This window comes from Pholcus phalangioides, unplaced genomic scaffold (assembly GCF_987345545.1).
Source record: "Pholcus phalangioides strain wild (caught in Gottingen) unplaced genomic scaffold, Ppha-v1.0 ptg000008l_1, whole genome shotgun sequence".
In the NCBI taxonomy this organism is placed as follows: domain Eukaryota; kingdom Metazoa; phylum Arthropoda; class Arachnida; order Araneae; family Pholcidae; genus Pholcus; species Pholcus phalangioides.
The window spans coordinates 14877658-14898905 of record NW_028301601.1 but is presented as its reverse complement, the minus strand read 5'-3'; the positions used below and the strand labels follow the sequence as shown (position 1 = coordinate 14898905).

Here is a 21248-nt window from a genome sequence, read left to right as displayed (position 1 = left end):
CCCATCTGCCTTTCATAGATAACAATGTTATTAAACCCTTGTTCCCTCATTGCTAATTCTCTTTAACTCATCACTATTGAAAAGTTTGAAAAAGAGGAACAGATGATTTATATGGCTCCCTTAAAGAAAAAGGTTGATTAAACACATTGTTATATGTCCTCCAAAAGTGACCATAAAAGCCTTATGTATTAAAAAGGAAAAGCTCGAGTGACTGAAGAAGTTCATCTGTTGACTGAAAACCCAAAAGTTCTTGAAGCATTTGAAGGTACTGTTCAAGTTGAACCTGATTTCTGCATAGGCAAGGAAGGTATTTTAAAAGAGCCTCAACATTTTTGGGGGCTTCAAATTTGAGCAAATTATATTTGTTGACAAAACAGACATTTTTCTCCCAAATGGAGGTGGCTTCCTAATATCTGCTCTGACCTGCCCATTGCCCCTTCAAGCCAATATCAGTCCCAGAAATTGGTATTACCTTATGTACCATGAACTACTGCTGAAGAAATTAAATTTAAAGCACTAAAAGTAAATGTGTTGTAAAATTAATGTGCTGGAGAAAAAATTGACTATTCTAACAGTTGCTCTGATCTATCTAAATTGAAAAAAAAAAATGGTATAAATTATAAGTGTACCTGCGTATTGAACCATAATAAGCGAAATACCATAAAACCAAAAAAAAAAAAAGTTAATTTTTTTCCTATTGTAATTTATAAATTTGTTACTATTTTAATTTCATTCCTATTTGAATAAATGTTAGATTTTAAACTTATACAATTTTTACAGTACCACACACAAAATTGACGACACTTTGCTTGAGCTGCCACAATTTCACAAAAAAATGAATGACGACTTATCAAGGTTTTACTGTCTATATATTTCTCTCAGAGAACTCTCAAACCATTTCGTGCAAAATGCAAGATTAAGAAAAAATGCATTACAAAAAGGAGCCTAGAGTTAAATGTTTTTGGTGCATACTGTGGGACTCAAACTGGACATTCTAGGAGCTTGTTTTCCTTCTGAATGTATGAGACTAAGAAATGAGCTGACCAAATCAGAAATGGCAACACCCATGACCTCTATTGGGTTATGTAAGGTTTCAATTAGCAGAAAAATCAAACAATATTAACTCAATGAATTAGCATTTAGAACAAAAAACTGTTTTCCATACTATACCTTTTGAAGATATATCTTTCCCATCTGATGAACTGCTTTCATTACGGTCATCAGATTTCTATACAAATGAAAAATATTTCAGTTAAAATAGCCATTATATTTTCAATAATAATGAAAGCAGACATCACTACATATTATGGATATGATATTATATGCTGTGAACTGCACCCCAAATATGGCCTGTGAAACCAAACATAAAAATAACTATATAGATACCAAATAATTATAAAAAAAAAAATTCAAAACATTTCTCTGGATTAAGGAAAAATATGACAGCAGCATTAGTATCTTAATATAGTCCCACTTTGACTTAAGCATGTAATTTGTTCCAAAACTAAAGGTGTGAATCAAGGTAAATCTTTCTACTAATATATTGTTGAAAAGATGAGGCAACAAAGTTTCAAAATCTGATGACCATGATCTATATCAGAAGTCTTCAATCTTTTTCCTAGTCTGGAGCTAGCCTGTATCCATTATCATAAAAAAAGAGCAGCAGTTTAGGCAAGTTTAACATGCGAATGCATGAAATCAGGATGATTTCAATTGTAGAACACAAATTGTACAAGGTATTTAATTAGAATGTTTATCAAGTTTTTGAGCACCAAATCAGACAGGAGCATCAAGCACTCTGGGTGCTTCAGGGAGCCCTGTGGTGCTCACGAACAATGGGTTGAAGATGCCTGATCTATATCTATGTATTCAATGACATCATCATCAATTCTCACCAAAAACAAAATTGTCAAATGTGGGAAAAACTATGGATTATGAGTGAAATTGTTGGGGGGGGGGGGGGATTTTCTTTTTTTTTTTGGTGCATATACAGAAAGACATTCTTGACAATTTGCACAGTTTAAGGGTAAAGTTCAAAACAAAGAAAAATCATTTCGTAAAGAAATTACTTCTGATTCTTGAAATGTGGTTGATTGCTTCTGTAAATGTCTAGACTTGGCCACATGTGGATGCTTAATTTGAGGTTTAACTGGCGAAATGGCCTTTCCTGTAGGCTCAGATGCAGCTTCAAGTTGCTGTTCTAATTCCATAGATGTCTCCTTTATGTATTTGTCATATGCCTACAATCATAAAATACTCTGATTCAGAGTTCATCCAATTTATTTGCATTAAAAAACATAAAAAGATTATCTGAAATATAGGTAATTTCAGTAAAAACAAACTAAATTAGCTTAGGTTTGATACCAAGACAGAAACCAATGCTTATTTACAAAGATACCAATATGAAAATTGAACAATTTATTACCTCCAACTGCTTTTTCAAAGACATCTCTCGTTCTTTTAACTGCTCCCAATGACGTTTCTTTTGCTCCTTCCTCAGTTTCTCAGCTTCTGCCTTGCGTCGTTTCAGTTCTTCAGTTAGAGCATATATTCTACCCTCTATATCACTTTGATCAGATGCAGTTTCTGAGAGAAAAACAAGAGTTTTCATTCATATTGCTTTGAAAAAAATAGAAAATTCAAATGAGGGATATTTCAAGACCTGGTGCAGAAACTACCAAACTCACTAACACTACACCAAGAGTGAAAGAAAACCTTACAGTAACATTGAGGTTTAAATAACGTTTTTAGTCATGAACTAAATTAAGTGACATTACATACAAAGAATATCTAATATATGAAGATTTGAAAAGGTTATGCATGGAAAATACCATTGTTTGAATGAGCACAGTTTACCACCTTGCAACATCCAGCTCTTTTGATTGCATTATTCATTACAGTGGCTAGTGTGAGGATCACCATTAAATTTCTGCACGAATATTGACCTTGAAATATTTCAGCATGGGCTAACAGCTAGCTCGCGGGCTGCATGCAGTCCATGAGGTGATGTTGTGTGGCCTGCGACTAAGTAAAATGACTGTGTATTCAATTTAGTTTCTTATCATTAAAGCCGCCATTTCCATCAGCAGATCTGATTAACATACTATTTAATTTCATTATTTCTAGTGACAATAGTAATTTTCCATGTTCTCAGCACATTGCCTTTTCATACACACATACTGCTCTTAAAGTTTGCTATGACATTATAACCACATTTCTCTCCGTCACCTCATTGGTGAAGTTGACTCTGCATTTGTAGCTGAATGTATATTTGGTGTTTTGCTCAGAGTGACAAAACTGTTTCGAAATGGATGCCAACTCACAATGACACCTCAGAATTACAACCAACTAGGCTACGAAGGCCCTAATAATCCCAAAGCACAAAAACATGTTGCATGGACCAGCCTGGTTCATATTGAACAAGAGCGTTCCACACCCAAACACGATGATTTTTTGTGTCAAAAACAAAAAAGCCGTCATTTCAAAATTTCAACATAGCAGGTTGATGCCATTTCACATTGATGCAGACAAACACTTCCTCAAACTAAAATACTGATATTCTGTTCCAAGAAGGTAACTCAAGTTATAAGAATACATGTATCGTGCAAATCTGGTTCCGTGTATTCTCATGGACATACAGGAGCATCAGGTAAGGGAGATTGTGCACATATTTTCACAGATCTAGAAGTATTTTGCCAGGTCCATTCGAAGCTAGTTTATTTTATCTTGGTACCATCGTGGGTTTACCCATTCCAGATAGTCAATATATTCCACACAACTGGTTTTTTGCCACTTTCAATCAATCACACACACACACACACTCTCTCTCTCTCTCCCCCCCATTCCATACACCAGAGTGCCATCCCTGGTGCGACCTGTGATGCCACAGCTGACAATAATGTTGGTTTTTGAACATGAGGAGTTGGCCACCCTGTTCTAGTATACATATACTCTTTCTCTCCAGAATAAAGTTTTTATAGGATTACCAATGATACTGATCAGCGTTTGATAACATCAGTATTTCATATACTAACTGTTCCCTGAAAATATTTAAGAACTTGGGAAAGACACAAAAATGCTGTACGGTAAACTTTTTTACAGGAGAGATTACACCCAACTAAATTTCATTAAACAACTAATTAAATACAACATTTTCAGTGAAAAAAAACTTTTAAGTGCATTTTCTGGAAGTAATAACAATGCTTATTTAGAAGAAATGTAAAAAAAACCAGTATAAATTTGGTGACACGTAATGATAATGTTGCCTCTCTCAATACAACAATAATTTTTCTTGGTCAACAGAATTGTCATTATATCAAGATTTAACTGTATATGGTTTGAATATAATCCATATCATCAATAATAACAACTTTGATACTCATGTAAAAGCATTATTCACACTTTAGGCAAGTTTGATCCTGATCTTGTTAAGTAATTTAACATAAAAATTGGTTGACCACAAGCAATCCTGCAGCATAAAACAAACAGCCAATACAATCTATAGTGTCCATTCAAAATACATGTTTAACTACCATGAATAATGTTAATCTTCCTCATACTCCACTATACAGAACCTTAAACTCACCTTTTAATATAATAGTATGTACCAAATTCTTCTCACAGTTTACCTTGATAAATCAATATGCGCTATAAATAATAGTATACCATTGTGAAAGACCAACAGAAATCCTTATTATACTACATTATCGAGAAAAGAAATTTTCTGGAAACATTTTAACTACTTAGCTCTTAAACTTTACACTGCATTACCTTTATAGATACAAAATATACCTACCTTAACAAAATTCAACAAAGCCATTTTTTCAAACTAATCTCATCAATAGACGACATTGACATTTTCGTATCCAATAGGAAATTTTTTTAATATTTTTGTGCCTGCATTTGCCATAAGTTTATGTAATTTAGCATCACGTTATAATTTATATGAATGTGCATACATTTATTAGAATGCAATGAATGTATTTATAACTGTACGTAATTATATATGTATATTTATTTATGTGTATATATGTACACTTAATTATTTTTATTTATTGATGTAGAATGTATATTTTTTTTAGTTAGCATCCATTCACCCCTTTCGATTATGTTTTTGTTTACAGAAATTATGTTTATGACTGTATATATTTACTTTATATTTTTTGACTGTACAGGCCCTGGCCTTTTCACTAGTATAGATTATGACTAGTATTTTTTATAAATATTTTAAATTGGAATAAAATTGAAATAGAAAAGAAATTAATGCATGTATATTATTATATACCAGAATGAGAAACTGTGAAAGAATCATCAGATCCACTAGAGTCCCGGCTTTTGGAACTTCTAGAGATCATCTTGATTTTTTTTCTTGTGCCTTCCAGCGATAGAGCTTTAGGTGACATAGAAGCACTATTTGGAGAGTCATTCAAGGATTCAAATGATTCAGAGTATGCTCCTACAGTTGACGGAGATTTCTCCTTTACGCTGGAAGAAAGACAAGAGTTCGTAAATATTTAGCTAGATAGTTATAAACCAAAAAATATGATAGACGGTTACAAATTGCAACAGACAAAATAGTTATTCAAACAAAGGGTCTATAGATAATGTTCGAAATCTTCAAAATGCACATGACTGACATCAAGTGATACTTGTTATATTGTGATATGCAGGCACTCTAACTGCTAACAGATTTATAAATACAATTGTTATTATGATTGAAATGACGACTTTCATTTTGAAAAATTAGGCCCCAAATGTAAACCAATGTCCTTGTACATCAATATATATCAAAACTACTACTCCTATTTTTAAAAAGATAAAAAATACTTTTTTTTTCACTTGAGAGTGAGTGAGATAAGATACATGACCATTGGGGGTGGACTAATAAATTTAGTACTAAACAGAAGAAATTGGTATAGATAACATGGAAAAAAATCATACCTAGGAATTGATGACTTCCTGCTGTTACCAAAGTCTTTCAGTTCGTCAATACTGTTGAAACTCTCACTTCTGATGCTACTCTTTTCATTTGTAAAAGTTTTTGATTCAGATAAGCGGGTGCTTTCAGAAATCGGACTGAATATGCAACATGTAAAGCATTTTACAATTTTAGAGTACAATAGAGAGCAGCAAAAATATATAAAAAATAAAATAGCACCAAAAACAGCTTTTTTGGATAAAAATTGTGAGAATGTATATGTATATAGACCTAGGCAAAATTTCTATTTCATTTAATGTCACCCTCCACTTATTTCAGTCAGTTTTTCAAAGATCCTGTCAGTATGACTAGCTGATCAGGCTTAATCATTATTAAGTCACAATGCTCATGAAGCCATTTTTTATCTGATCCCTCAGTGTGATGGCTGAATTTAGGATAAAATGTTAAAAAATCAATGTCATAAATCATAATATACAGGGTGTCCCTGAACTAATGGGCCATACTTTAGGGGACGTTAAAATACACATGAAGAAGCATTTTTTGTATAGCAATGTGGGGTTGGAAATAAAAAGTGCAGGCGGAAAAACATGAAATGCTGAGGAAATGAAAAAGCTTTTTATTTACATTAATAATTACAGTAAATGCTCAAATGTGCCACCACCAACATTGATACAGGCCTGGCAGCATTTAGTCATACCAAACCATTCTTAGATAGACTTTCATACAATGATGTAAATAAAGTTGTTTTTGTTTTTTTCATTTCCTTAGCATTTCATGTTTTTCCACCAACACTTTTTAATTTCCGACACCATATTGCTATACAAAAAATGTTTCTTTATACATATGTATATTCCCTTAGAATTTGGCCCATGAGTTCAAGGACACCCAGTACAGTAGCTATCCATTCTTAGGTGACAACACACTTCTTAATGGCCATGTGTATTCTTTACATGGTCCGTTTGTTTTATGGAATTTAAGAGAGGTTTATTACATAAATATATGTGCATATATTGATATTTAGTATAAACACTTTTTTTTATATTTTTTATATTCAGCCCCTTCATTAGGGGAATTCGCCTGTCATAGTATTTATACATCAAACCACATGTGAGGGGAAGGGGGGGGGCTTTAATCTAGAGTTAAAGGGTAGTTTAATAACTTGAAGCATCAATGCATTCAGTAGAGAAATGTAGGCTTCTAAAAATGAGTGGTTTAAGGAACCCCTCAAAAGCAGAATATTTTGCATTGTTTTGCAACAAGCCCTCGGTTGACTGGAAGTGTTTAGGGGTAAACATTCCCAAAAATAGTGCTTTCTATTCTTTTCTTAAAATTCTTCCCAAGATTGTTTGGCAGCAGCACCGATTGTTCTGCAACGTATGTTGCAAAAAAAAAAAAATATTTCAGCATATTCTACTTTAGGGAAAGAATCTGCACATTAAATAAGTATCTTTTTTTTGCATGTTCTAAGCAAAAATCTATATGAGATCATATATTTACATGTATATAATCATGAAATTTACATACTGCACATGTCTGAAGATGTCACTCGCCATTATCCATATAAAGGTTTCGACAACTAGCTGATGTGAAGATGAATCAAGAAAAGAAAATTCAACTGCCTCTGCAGGAAATCAAAGCCACGTTCTTTCACATCCATGACATAGAGCCAGTTGAATTTTCTTTCCTGAATTCCTGTTTACATCAGCCAGTTGTCAAAACCTTCATATAATGCACAGACACCTAAATCCATTTCAGTAAAACATCGTTAAGTCGTTACCCTAATAAATCATCAGTCCAGTTAAGTCATCATTTTTCTTTAGGCCCTTCCACCTCTCATAGACAACAATGTTATTAAATCCTCGTTTACTTGTCGCTAATTTTGGTTAACTCGTCATTATGAAAAAATTTGAGAAAGTGAGACAGACTATTTTTATGGCTCCCATTAAAAAAAGAGCTTGTTAACAGATTTACCATATGCTTAAAAGTCACCATAAAATCCTATATACCCAAACGGAACAGTTTAAGTAACGAAAGTTACGCTGGGGAAGTTCATTTGCAGACTAAGGTTTTTGGAACGTTGAGGACTGTTCAAGCTAGATCTCATTTCTGCATGGGCTCTACTGGAGAAACCACGAGACACCCAGGCTCTGTCGCAAGAAGCAAATTAAGCATTTCGGCCACCCAGGGCATCTCCGGCAAAACCAAAATTTATTGATACGTCAAAGATTACACATAGTGCAAGGAAATCAAAAATTATGTAAATTGAAGAATCAAATTAATCCAGTCAAAGTGCAATGGGCACGGATAATAAATAATCATAGAAAGCATGGGCTCTACTAATTTAGGGCTTGCAATTTAAACAAAATATCTTTGTTGAAAAAAATTAGACATTCTTTCCCAACTTGAGGTCTTCTGTTTACTTTCCCCTGCCCAGGGCCCCTCCACCAAGTCAAAAGTGTTCGAGATTACTTTGTAGTTGTATCATGAACTACTGATGAAGAATTAAAATACTAAAATATTAAATTTGATGTCTATGTAAAATTAATGTGCAATAGAGAGTTCTATTATGAAGAAAAGCTACTTATATATATAGCTTTAGACTAACAGTTGCTCTGTTAGTCTAAATTAAAAATTACTAGTATAAATCAAAGTGTACAGTGTTAGCGAGCTCACGTTTTTATTGTATATCGAGTGTGACCCTACTGCAACATTGATTCTAATCATCCCACTAATGTAAACATCCCAAAATGCCGTGATCGAATTTTATTCATAATCTTACGAATTTTGTGCTCCATAGATATTCATTGCGCAGTGAATCTAAGTCAATAACCACAGGCCCGTGTAAATGACAAGTCCAAGGAAACAAAGATAAATCAGTTAATTAATCTTTAATTATTAGGCTACTATAAATAAGGGCATTAAATATACGATTTACAAATAGAAGCTAGGATAGTGCATTACATAATTTCAATTTACATGGAGAGTGATAAATGGTTCGTAAAGTCGGAAGTGTGACTTACCCCAAATTCCGGTGAAGATCAACTTCACTACGGCGTAGCTGCCCATCTCACACTTATCTTGTGGACTTCCACAACCTCTCTCTATCTCACTCACTCAGTCTCTCTCTATCTCTCCTTGAGTCTATATCCCTCCACTCTTCTCAAACTTCATATATATATTTTTCTTTGGCTATCCGCCTACTCCTACCTATATTCCATAAACTTCATTTCATTCGCTAATTCCGATTTTCTTTCCTAAATTTTCTTTACCGAACTTCTCTTCACTTTACATTATTGGATAACATTTTCCTATGGACATGCGTTTCATTGGCTACTGCTATCCCTTTGGTTCGGTTGACGTTCCTGTGGGAACTATTCCCGGAATTCGCAAATCTCCTTTCACCTAATACCATCTGCTCTAACCCTGGACTTTCTCACGCTTTTACCTGTATACAAAATTCTGACCAGCTGCAAATATCATTGAAATATGAGCGCGGCCGCTGAATTTTATTACCATATTCTTCTTATACAACTTATACCGATTTCTTTCATAGTGTCCTGCACCCTTTATGCGATTCATTTCAGTCCCCATATTTATAGATCTGCTTATCGCTACTCTTTATACTACTTCTTCGATTCTGTATTCCTTACGTGCTACGCGCCAAATTTATAGGTTTCTTTCATGATCCATATTCTTTGGGACTCTAACTTCTAACACCTGGATAACACCTGGCTGGTATGGCTTTGAAATACATAATTTCAAAGTCCATCCTTTCATACCATTATTCCTTGACCGATACGATTATTTAACTTTGCTAATTTCTTTACAGTATAACATTCCTCCCCCTGACGCTAAAATTTGCTTACAGCAAATTTTAAAGCTTCAATCAACTTATGAGGATATGGGGTTGTAAAGAGGACTATAGTTACTCACTGTACTACACTATTACTTGGGCTCTGCCAAAAACTGTTGGGGTAAGTCACCACTTCTTTTACAATATATAGAAACATGAAGAAATATGAATAGTTATTGAACATAAACATTGCATAAACATTTCCTATATATAATAAACATGAACTCAAGCAATGATATCAATTTCACCATCAACTTAATAGAAGATGAGGTATGGTACATGGCATAAAATCTCCTATGCATTAGAGCCACTTTATGACAGTTCAACCGCAAACACTATACTTATTCAGCTGCAAAGAGAACTTTTGGACTTTGTAGAAAATAGGCAATCTCACATAAATAAAATTATCAAAAATATTTCTCCATCACCTGCATAAAATAGGGACATATTGACATTTTTTTTTTTTTTTTTTTTTTTTTTATCATCTGAAAATCATTTTGTGAAAATATCAGCATTCTCCTGAAATATATAAATATAAAATATAGCACGTGTTTGTTTCCATGAGTATAACCATATCATCGTTTACAAAATGATAACATAGTGGAACAAGTGAATACAAATAGGAAGATAGTTAACATAATGAGTAATAGGAATCGCATCCCTTGCGATATAAAAGATGCAGTAATATTTGTCCATGGTGCAAACCAATGACTCGGCGATACATGGTTCGCATAAAAGGCCAAAGTTGATAAGTTCGGGTGGAGAATTTCGAGGTTGGGATTCTCCAAACAGAAAGTTAGGGGTTGACATGTATGAATTGTCCTTCCATATAAACACAGTTTATCCGATATGCACCTGGTTTCTGCCTTGAACTGTACCACTTGTTTTTCTGGCGTAGTTCCCAAATGTAGAGTACTTGTCGCCACCGTGATGCGTTGAAAACTCACTGACACTGTCCCTTCGGCACACGAACTATAGGCGACAAAGGTCAATCGTGCTAAAGGGTTGCACGAGTAACAACCTTCTGCTGTAATTTCTTCCGTATGGAATTTCGGGCACACTGTACGCTGTTCCATCACGATGTGGTAATCTTCGAATGACAGATGCACATTGACAGGTTTGCTGAACAACAATTCAGACATTTGCTGTTCATTTTCGTCGATATAAAAATAGTGGTAACCGATAGTGCGTGGTAATGCTGAGACTTTATTCTCGATCATTCTGTGGAGAGCCGACGTCACCATGTGACAATGTAGCACTTCTTCATAAGCGCTACACTGTATACTGTTCTCATCGAAGATGAAAGAGTTCGTTAGCGAACTGTTAGTTTGGATTTGTCCAATAGCGTTGCCTTGAGGTACTCCTGCTGGAGCTGCATGTTCGATATACGCCTCCCTTTGTTTTCCTACTCGCATTATGAGTGAATGTTGCATTAACTGGGTTGGTTGGTCGTACGCGCCAAGAATATGAATTTTAACACCTTTTGTCGTGGACATGACATGATTTGTGACCGTCGCTTGAGATGACGCGTTCATGCTCTCTGTAATTTCCAAATCATAAAAACACGAGTATCCCGTGACGGCCCGTACTTCATAAGTCCTTAAATGATCAGGGACTAGGAAGGCTCTATAAAACAAACAACCTTGGGAGTCAATGATTGTGCATGTTGAGGAACCCGAATCCATCGCTATACATCTGTTTATTCCTGGGTATTGTTTAGACTCAGTCGTTTCCGCAACAAAACTTTTAGCTGGAACACAATGCTCGCCCCATCCACACATAGTGTTTTGAGGACACGCTACTTGGGCGACGGTTTTCAGTTCGGTAGGAAACGTGAAGTATTGTCTCTGGGTATTCCAATTACACCTGACCTTGTTCAATTTTATACTTAGAGAAAATATATTATTTTTGTTTTCATCTTGGAACCACAAACACTGAGTGAATTTCAAATTCTCGAGGGTAATCGTGGCGTGTGTGGTAAGTTTACAAGTGTCTTTGTCATGCACATTTTCACATTCGGTAATCGTTGAAGTCACTATTAAATGGTTATTGCATGTGGTGTCTAGCGAGCATACTACCGATAATAAAGCGAACAGCACCAACAGGGTCGCTGTTTGGTTAGGCATTCCAATCCCGTTTAAAAATTGTTGCGTTTGATCAACGGAGTGACGCAACCGGCGACCGACATGGACCCCTCCAATCATTGTTAATCTCGCTGTACCTCTAATTATGCGATAGGTGTGGTACACCACGCTGAAAACCGATTTGATAATTGTGAGAACAGTCGTCAAAGCTGTTTTGAGATATATGACCATAATAGAAGCCATTAGTATACACAATGCATACACAGTATATTGTATGGTCGGTGGCAAACATCGTAAATTTTCAAAGGCCGCTACACAGAAAAGACATGGCAATTTCCGGCAAATGGTTCTACCATTGATACGTAATTCTTCTCTCATCGTTAATCCGCCCTGTTCAGCCACAAATATAAATTGAAGGAGTCCCGGAAATCTGAGGAAATTCTCGGGCACCACTGCTTGCTTAACGGAATTATTGAAATGAACAATTTCTTCTAGTCCTTCTTTCCTTACTATTAAAACACCCGATGTAGAAACTCTAACTACCGGGTCATGAAATTCGATAAATTGTCCGTTATGATTAAAAATGGCTTCTTCTTGATCTAACAAAGCGCGACGATGCCACTTGTGCACACTAGGAATAAGATCTAGAAAGAGAAAAGTTGCGGTGTGTTTTTTTTTTGTTTTTTTTTTTTGTACTGATTCTTAGTGATTAAGGAAAGTCACCTTCCTATATACAAACCAGATTATATTAGATATCTCTCTCCATGAATATATTAAAGTTAAAATGGCAGCAAAATGTTACCATTTACTATTTTCTTATTAATTAATAGTAATGACATTCAATAGTTTCTGAGCTAGCGAATCTGCGATTCGGTCCAGAACAGTCTTTTCGGATTCTTGGTAATCACTTGGTTGTGATATCCAAGACATGAATTTTTCAGCCATGGTTGCATCATTTTCTACATGACTGTTACCGCTATTGGACGCATTAGAATTTTCTACGGAATTACTGTCCGCCCTTTGATCAATAATATTTAACTTCTGTACTCGACCATATTCATCCCGCGGTCGAAGATTATAATGGGACTCTTCTCTTATATTTCCGGAACTTTCCCTTTCAATGGATTCTTGCTCACCCCCCATTTCATTTTCGTCTATAAAAGGAAGGTCATCCCAAGCAATAGAAAAATTCTGTGGGGAGACATTCGGTTCGGCGCCTGTGTTGTCCCCCTGGTCATCTGTAACTGGTATTGTGTTATTTTTTGGGTATTGGTATGAATAGAGAAACTCGGGGAGATCCAAAAAGGCACTGTCGTCATTGTTGCTTTCTGTAGCTTGCGGTATTTCCGTATTTTCGTCCTGAGTCGTTTCTTGTCCTTCGTCTGCGGAATTCTCATCCTCTATTATTTCCGGGTAAGGTTCATAGGGTCTTTCTAATTGAATTTTCGTTAATCTGTCACTATGTACGCATTGACTAGGTTTCTCTGGTTTATAAATATGTTTTATACAAAATAGTACTGGTGATTTTTGTTCAACAATACGGTAAGGACCTGAAGATAATCTGCATAATTTACGATTAACTCCTTTCTTAAGTAAACCCGGATTATATAAATAAACCATATCACCTAATTTCAACTTTTTATCGAATGCGGTTTTCTCCCGATATTGCTCTTGCTGCTCAGCCGCTGCAAGCATACTTGTCCGCACAAATTCGTGCGCTTTTTGCAACTTCGGTAGCAATTGAAGAACATAATCTTCATGCGTATAGTAATTAAAAGTTTGGGGTTCTTTCAATAACTCCTCCGCTGTATTCATGTCTTTCCCAAAAAGGACAAAATATGGACTTTCTTTCAGTACCGCATGTACAGCGCTCCGGTAGGACATGAGAACATGGGGTAAAAGATCATCCCATTCATTTGATTCGTCTAAAAGGCATGACAAGGTATGCGTTAAGGTAGCGTGACACCTCTCATTAGAACTATTTGTTTGCGGATGTAACGCGGATGTTGAAAGTGGTTTTATTTTAAGCTTTTCCAGCATTGCTCGGAAAACTGACTTATGTAAGTTGGATCCCCTATCAGTGAGACAAAATTGCGGTCGGCCATAACGCGCAATTATTTCCGAATAAAATGTCCGTGCTAAGGTCTCGGACTTGATGTCAGGTAACGCTACTGCTTCAATAAATTTACTAAAATTATCCATCATCACCAATATGTATCTATTACCATGCGAAGTTATGTGAAAAGGACCCATTATATCAACCGATACTAACTGAAATGGCTCCGTAGGGATAAAATTACGTTGTAATGAAGCCTTTTTACGTGGGTCATGACTACGCCTTTCTAAACAAATACGACAAGTATTAACATGAATTTGACAGTCTCTGTAATAGCCGGGCCAAAAATACTGACTCCTGAGGCGCTGAAAAGTTTTGTCAAATCCCATGTGACTGCTTAAATTGTCGTGTATTTCCGTTAATATTTCATTACGCAAAACTAGGGGTATTACCACCTGTTCGATATAATCATCCCTGATGGGACGGATATCTTTAGATGCATAATGACATAAAAGACCATTTTTCATGAAATAAGCGTCACCCATCTTTTTAACTGGTTCCTCGTTTTGCCCAGTTAACATGTCAATAATAGGTTTTAATTGAGCATCGCGTCTTTGCTGTTCACGGATTCGTTGTTCTAATGATGAATGGTCGGTCGTTACAGTATTTATAGCACGGCTCAAACAATCTGGTGCTTGATTCGACTGTCCAGCAACGTGCTCGACTTGAAAATCATATTCGGCTAAATTCAAACACCACCTGGTCAGCCGAGGGTTTTTTGTCTTAAGCGAAATTAGGTATTGGAGTGGTCGATGATCGCTCTTTACCCGAAATCGTCTCCCAATTAAATAGGGCCTAAAATAGTTTATCCCCTCCATGATAGCAAGTAATTCTTGCTCCACTGCTGGATAATTTTGTTCCGCGGGTTTAAATTTACGGGACATGTACGCTATGGGGTGATTACCTCCATCATACTCTTGATACAAACAACACCCAATTCCTATTTTGCTGGCATCCGCGGACATAATAAATTCCTTGGTAAAGTCGGGAAATGCCAGTACAGGTGGGTTTCGTAGCGCTTGCTGAAGATATTTAAAAGCTTCTTGCTGCCTTTGGCCCCATATAAAATTTACATTTTTCTTAGTTAATTCAGTAAGGGGTTTGGCAATGTCAGAGTAAAATGGTATGAACTTCTTAAAAAAATTACACATGCCCAGGAAACGTCGAACTTCCTTTACCGTCCGTGGTTGCGGAAATTCGTCGATAGCTTTAACATTATCCGTGTGGGGACGAATTCCATTTTGCGAAATTATATGACCTAAATATTTAATCTCGGTTTGAAAGAATTTACATTTCTTCGGTGCAAGCTTTAAATTGTACTTCTCGAGTAATTTAAATACTCTGACCAATTTCTGTAAATGTGACTCAAGATCCGGACTAGCTATTAATATATCGTCAATGAAACAATGTATATAATCATCATTTAATTCTGATAGAAGACTATTAGCCAATTTTTGGAAAGCCACAGCACTATTCTTCATCCCCATGGGTAAACAATTGAATTGGAAACAGCCCTCCTCATTACGGAAGGAAACTAGGGGTCTATCCTCTTCGGCGAGTTCAAGCTGATAATATGCACTACAAAGATCCAGGCTGCTAAAATATTTGGCTCCCTTTAATTGTGCCAAAATGTCCTGGATTAAAGGTAATGCATACTCATCCGATTTGATTGCCTCATTTGTCCGTCTAAGATCGACAACCATGCGATACGTATTCTGTTCTCGTTTTCTCACCATGATTGTCGGTGCGGGGTGAGAACTGACACAAGGCTCAATTATTTTACTCTGCAACATGTCGTTAATTTGTTTCCTCATCTCTCCTCGTAAATGATAAGGTGTCCGATATATCGGCGACTTTTTTATTTCCTGATCCGACCACGAGATTTTATATTTTCCAAGAGACGTGCGCCCAATTTCACTGATATCGCGGGCGAAAACATGGGCATAGCTCAAAAGCAAAGGGGTTAGTTTTCTTTTGATCCCTGGTGGCAAGTCACCTAAGTCAAAGTCATGTTCTGTTAATTTATTTAATTTCTTATTCTCCAATGGTATTGGAGGTTCACCTATTTCGTCACAATCGATTACTGAAACTCTTCCCAGCTTCGTACCTTTACTTACATGTTTATGATGTTGTGATACATTGGCAATTAACACATTAATTTTCCCATGCTCATCGACCTTTCCCACTGAATGGGCCACCCATACTGAATTTGTCATATTCCTATTTCTTGGTGAAACTTCTACCTCATTTCCACATTGAAGTTGTGGAACCTTCACTGATATAATTTTAGACGATCGCGCCGGTAACCACAGTTTTTCGCTCAATGTGATATTTACACTACTACTGCCATTAGGAGTCGCACCTGGTGTACCTACTAATAAGGGGATATTCGTAGACTGATTACGCAAACATCCATTTCCTACATCCAAAATGAACTTTCCCGATTTTATAAAGTCAAAACCTAAAATGACCTTATACTCTTTACTGAGCTCATAGTCGGAAACATACACTTTCTGATTAATTGTAAAAGATCCGACTTCTATAGGTACACTAAAACATGAATTATGGGGCAGTGTTTGTCCCGTGACACCACGAATTTCAATCTTATCATTTAGTATCTCTTGACATTGCGCATTATTTACAATTCTTTGCATGAGAATGGGGTCAATGACACTTATACAAGCCCCGGAATCCACGAGAGCGGGGAATTCGAGTGAACCCACTCGTACTATTATAATAGGTAGGTTATGGCCTAAAATTCCCGGTTGGTTAAGGAAGGATACGCAATTTTTGTGTAGTTGGCCTCCCCTACCCAAAAATTGTCACTGCCTCTCCCTTTGCTGACCGTTCCTGCTCTGACTTCTATAATTCCCTCTTCGGGAGGAAAAGTTTGCTCTATTCATTGGAGTAGGCCTCCTCGGAAAAACGCTGACATTCGGACAATGTCGAATGAAGTGTGCTCTTGATCCACATTGAAAACAGGCGCGGTTGCCTTGTTGGGGTGCTCTAGCTAAAGGCCGTGGTGGGTTATTGTATCGTTGGGGAAAGTTACGAGTGTGGGATTGTTGATTATGAATGGGAGCGAAACTGCTCCTATTGTGAGACCCTTTTACCTCTCTCATCTCCTTGGAGAGTTCCTCAAGTTTAGTACGCTGTTGTACCGACTCATTCATAATTTCGGCCATCATTGATTGCAAAGATGCGAAATCGAAATTTGACTGCGGCTGTTGACTCGAGGCTACATTAACTGTCCCGAATGAACGGCAAAGACCTTCATTGTTTTCTATTAACGTGGCGATTTTAATCGCCGTTGCTAGATCTTGGGGATCCTGGTTTAACACACTTTTTTGAATTCGGGGATTAAGTCCCGCTAGAAATTGGGATAATTTTGTGCGGTCGGCGAGACGCTCCACTTCCGGGCTAGAAAAATTTGCCCCTTCAAGGAAACCGAAAGCCGCATTCTTGATTCGTGAAGCGAATTCTTTGACGTTCTCATTTGCCTTTTGTTTACAACCCGTGAAATTTTGCAAATGATATGTTAAGGGAAATTCGTTGTGGAAAAACTTCAAAAATTCAGTTTTGAAACGTTCATAATTTGTTTCCGATCTCAGTTCCGGGCTGGTGGCAACAAATTCGGCAGCGCGTCCTTTTAATTTTGATTTCAGGACAATTAATTTTTCATTATCCTGCCAGTCTGCTAATTTTGCGGTATCCTCTAGGGATTCAATGAAATATTCGGCCGAAAACGACGGTTCTGCACCGGAAAAATTTGCGATTAGCCCTAAATAGCCAGTGATTGTGTTAACCTTTACTTGGGGTGCTTCACCCGATGAATGCACCACACTACTACCACCGTGATTAGGCATTGTAATATACCGCTTACGAAAAGTTATTGAATATTAATATGAAATTACGTTATATATTAATGCAACCTTGGACTCACATTGACACGGTACTGGTCTGAGGCACCATTGTTAACGATTTCACGTTTTTATTGTATATCGAGTGTGACCCTACTGCAACATTGATTCTAATCATCCCACTAATGTAAACATCCCAAAATGCCGTGATCGAATTTTATTCATAATCTTACGAATTTTGTGCTCCATAGATATTCATTGCGCAGTGAATCTAAGTCAATAACCACAGGCCCGTGTAAATGACAAGTCCAAGGAAACAAAGATAAATCAGTTAATTAATCTTTAATTATTAGGCTACTATAAATAAGGGCATTAAATATACGATTTACAAATAGAAGCTAGGATAGTGCATTACATAATTTCAATTTACATGGAGAGTGATAAATGGTTCGTAAAGTCGGAAGTGTGACTTACCCCAAATTCCGGTGAAGATCAACTTCACTACGGCGTAGCTGCCCATCTCACACTTATCTTGTGGACTTCCACAACCTCTCTCTATCTCACTCACTCAGTCTCTCTCTATCTCTCCTTGAGTCTATATCCCTCCACTCTTCTCAAACTTCATATATATATTTTTCTTTGGCTATCCGCCTACTCCTACCTATATTCCATAAACTTCATTTCATTCGCTAATTCCGATTTTCTTTCCTAAATTTTCTTTACCGAACTTCTCTTCACTTTACATTATTGGATAACATTTTCCTATGGACATGCGTTTCATTGGCTACTGCTATCCCTTTGGTTCGGTTGACGTTCCTGTGGGAACTATTCCCGGAATTCGCAAATCTCCTTTCACCTAATACCATCTGCTCTAACCCTGGACTTTCTCACGCTTTTACCTGTATACAAAATTCTGACCAGCTGCAAATATCATTGAAATATGAGCGCGGCCGCTGAATTTTATTACCATATTCTTCTTATACAACTTATACCGATTTCTTTCATAGTGTCCTGCACCCTTTATGCGATTCATTTCAGTCCCCATATTTATAGATCTGCTTATCGCTACTCTTTATACTACTTCTTCGATTCTGTATTCCTTACGTGCTACGTGCCAAATTTATAGGTTTCTTTCATGATCCATATTCTTTGGGACTCTAACTTCTAACACCTGGATAACACCTGGCTGGTATGGCTTTGAAATACATAATTTCAAAGTCCATCCTTTCATACCATTATTCCTTGACCGATACGATTATTTAACTTTGCTAATTTCTTTACAGTATAACAACAGTACATTTTACCACAATAATTTAAGTAATAGGAGATAAAAAAGGTAAAAAATTGCTATTATTTATTCTTTCGCGATCTATAAATTTTACTAATATTGTTCTTGTGATTCATACTTTAATAAATTTCATATTACTTTAAATTTATACGATTTTCACAACATTGCACATTGAAACTGACGGCACTCCACTTAAGCCATCATGATTTTTCAATAACTTGAGGTGATGACTTATCAAGGTTTTACTGTATTAGTCTATACTTACTGAATGTGTATGAGTTGCATGCAAGGGTTAAGCAGTAGTCTATTTACACTTACGTTTCATCCTCAATTTTGTTGCTGTCTTCAGGAACTGATGGACTCTTAACCTCGGACAGATTCTCTTGAATTGATGGCAATGAGTCTGAAACATGCGATCGAATATCTTCAACAGATTCATTTTCCTTTAGTTCTGAAACAGTTCTTAGCGAAGAGGCTGCCGCATCAGTCGCAGCCAGTGTCTCTGCTGTTGGGACGGAACTGCTGCTTGGTTTCGTTGAAGTTTTTTCAGAATCCGATACTAAAACAGCAAATAGAAAAATTCAAATCAGAAATTTCAGGAAAACGATAACAAAGATTAAACATGGATAAGCATTCCAGAAAGTTATTAGTTTTTCCTTAGTCAGAAAGAAATTGTGATAAAAAAAAAATTGAATCAACAATGAATTCAGAGAATGAATAAAAACTTACAACACCAATCAGACAAACACATAAATGGAAGTCACAAGCTTTATTTTAGTTGGTTAATGATTGAAAGCTATACGAAGATATTCATAATGAATTTCTTTTAAAGATTACGTTTTTTCAAAATAAAAACTAATTTATATATATATATATACAGTATATCACATCATTGTAAATAAAATTCATATTTTTAAAAACATAAAGAATAATTTTTTCAAGATGTTAGATGGCATATGGACAGAGATGGATTTAACAGAGGGCGCACCAGGCGCGTGCTCAGGGCCCTGACTTTCGAAGGGTCCTGAATTCCCTTCCCCCAATTTTACACTTACACAATTTTAAACCCAAAAACCCCAACTTTACATTTTTTTTCTAATTTAATTTAAAAGGAACCCAATATTTTATTATGCACCCAGGGCCTCAACCAACCAAAATCCACTTCTACATATGGGTGCAAAATGAATGAGAAAAACAACCCTTTTCATTCCTTAACACTAAAGTAGAATTACAGATTGCTACCAGATATTTTCATGCACTAAAAATTAAAGGATGACTTTTCTTTTCTAAGTACCAAAATTATTTGCATGTGTGGACTAAAGCCAGGAAATTACTGTAGTTGATTGTAATAAAATAGCACGATTTACCATTTTTAGGACTTGAAGGTGAAGAGCTAACATAATATTTGCTCTTCTGTTTGCTTTTCTCAAAAACTTCAAGTGCTTTGTGCTCTAGTTTTTTTACTTCTTTTTCTTCAAAGTCCAATTTCTTTTGCCAATTTAACAAAGTCTCAACATGGCTTCTACGCTGAATAAGCCGTTGCTCTTTCTTTGTTAGATACCTAAAACAATATAAAATTTTAAGACAGTTAGAATGATTTAAAAAGAAATGTATTAATGGACAAGGTAGCAATATTGCAAGTTCACACAGCATCTCATGAATGTCAGAACTGTTCCACCAGACTTAGGGCCCATTCAAGTATTACATCAGCACCTTTTTATGACAAGGAGAGGGGAGGAGTTTGAATGATTATGCAATAGGGTTTGAAAATATGAAATTGGGAAATGATCTATGTTTTTTAAAAGCACAGCATGTAAGTAAATTAGAAGACCTTATCATTGTTAGACTGACTATAATAATATATAAAGGTATTTTTTCTTCAATATTAAAAAAAATTATGTCTTGGGGGGAGCCCCATCTCTGCGTACTCCTCCAAGAGTCACAGAAGTCTCCTAGACAGGGACCAGTACCAGTCTAGGAGACTTTAGGCCCAGGTTACTTAATTTTGCTGAGAAGTGGGTAAAAGGGTCAAAAATGCTCAAAATTCTGCTGACATAGTATTCGTGAATGGTGTCTTATTCTGTTGTAGAGAGGTACCAAAGGGTGGAT

At 36.1% G+C, this 21248-nt stretch overlaps 1 protein-coding gene across 2 annotated transcripts in view; it reads right to left on the bottom strand.

Moving 5' to 3' along the window:
- The window catches only part of LOC149083880 (uncharacterized), a 94971-nt gene that overhangs the window by 10964 nt on the left and 62759 nt on the right, over window positions 1-21248 (bottom strand). For both annotated transcript variants that reach the window (XM_089234253.1, XM_089234254.1), the window contains exons 28-34: window positions 20507-20700; window positions 19458-19698; window positions 5941-6075; window positions 5285-5484; window positions 2426-2586; window positions 2070-2240; window positions 1171-1228 (exon numbers count right to left, since the gene is read on the bottom strand). In XM_089234253.1, the coding sequence (XP_089090379.1) occupies window positions 1171-1228; window positions 2070-2240; window positions 2426-2586; window positions 5285-5484; window positions 5941-6075; window positions 19458-19698; window positions 20507-20700 (1160 nt within the window). The remainder of the gene's footprint in view (window positions 1-1170; window positions 1229-2069; window positions 2241-2425; window positions 2587-5284; window positions 5485-5940; window positions 6076-19457; window positions 19699-20506; window positions 20701-21248) is intronic.